Source organism: Gekko japonicus, unplaced genomic scaffold (genome assembly GCF_001447785.1).
Source record: "Gekko japonicus isolate JY-2015 unplaced genomic scaffold, Gekko_japonicus_V1.1 scaffold1775, whole genome shotgun sequence".
NCBI classification, from domain to species: Eukaryota; Metazoa; Chordata; class Lepidosauria; order Squamata; family Gekkonidae; genus Gekko; species Gekko japonicus.
The window spans coordinates 375,688-376,681 of NW_015165872.1; the positions used below are offsets into that span (position 1 = coordinate 375,688).

At 66.5% G+C, this 994-nt stretch overlaps 1 protein-coding gene across 2 annotated transcripts in view; it reads right to left on the minus strand.

The window, feature by feature from the left end:
• LOC107110473 (phosphate carrier protein, mitochondrial) overlaps positions 1 to 956 on the minus strand; it is a 16,518-nt gene extending 15,562 nt beyond the window's left edge. The window contains exons 1-2 of one of the 2 annotated variants that reach the window (XM_015411262.1): positions 821 to 956; positions 492 to 683 (exon numbers count right to left, since the gene is read on the minus strand). In XM_015411262.1, the coding sequence (XP_015266748.1) occupies positions 492 to 669 (178 nt within the window). In that variant the 5' untranslated portion in view covers positions 670 to 683; positions 821 to 956. The remainder of the gene's footprint in view (positions 1 to 491; positions 684 to 820) is intronic. The other variant, XM_015411261.1, reaches the window with a different exon arrangement.
• Between the last annotated feature and the right edge of the window lie 38 nt (positions 957 to 994).

A 994-nucleotide genomic window follows, 5' to 3' on the forward strand; every position in this document is an offset into this window, starting at 1 on the left:
CCTTTTTTCCCCTGACCCCTCCCCCCCCCCCCCCCCGGTATTCTGTATTCCACTGAATCTGTTTTTCCTGTATTCTGCATTCCACTTTATTTCTGCATTCCACTGTCACTGAGGTCTTGTCTTTTCTCTTTTTATTGGTTTTGCGTTCTGATTCTCCTTCCCCAACAGCAGCCGAATCCCAGGGGCTTGACCTTCCCCCGTCCTCCAAGCCAGCCTCTCGGCGGCGGTCGCAGCAGCAGCAGCCCCTAAGGGAAGCGCTCCTCAGCCAGGTCTACTCGGGAGCCGGCGGGGCCGACTCCCCGGAAAAAGGGCTCCCTTGGCCTGCACAAGGCCCAGCACCACCGGAAGCCCATTCCAAAGCGCTGCGCCCGGGAGGCCTCTCGGGCCCTCCGCCGCGGGCCAAGGTGACCTCCCCTCGCCCTCCAAGGACAAGACTTTAAGACCCGGGAAGGCCTTCCTGAAACGGAACCCGTCCCCGTCCCCCAGTTTACCCTCCGCGGCGGAGGCGGCTGCCAGGCTCCTCCGACTGCACGAAGACGACGATGACGGCGGCAACGGCGACTCCCCCGCGGCCTCGCGCCTCCTCAGGCCGCCGGTCTCCTGCTGCAGCTGCAGGTGGGGCGCGTGGAAGGGGTTGAGCCGCGCGAGCGGCGCGAGGGAGGAGAACATGGCGGCGGCAGGACCTGCGGGGGGGGGGGAAGGGAGGGAGAGCGAAAAAAAACCGGTGTCAGCCGCGGCCAGGGACACTTTCTGCCCAGACTGACTGCCCGAGGGAGCGAGCGGGGGAAGGCACCGAGAGGGAATCCGGCGAGAAGCTCACCTCACAGGGGACGCGCTCCCTAAGATGGCGGCGCCCACTCCTCGCCGGCCACTCCGCTGCACAGAGGCCGAATCGCTCCCCTTTTCCTTCAATGACTTTGTCCTTCGCTGACGCAGAGGGGCGGGGCGCGCCCGCGCGCGCGCGCCGGCAGAGGCGGGCGGCGATTGGCCGCAG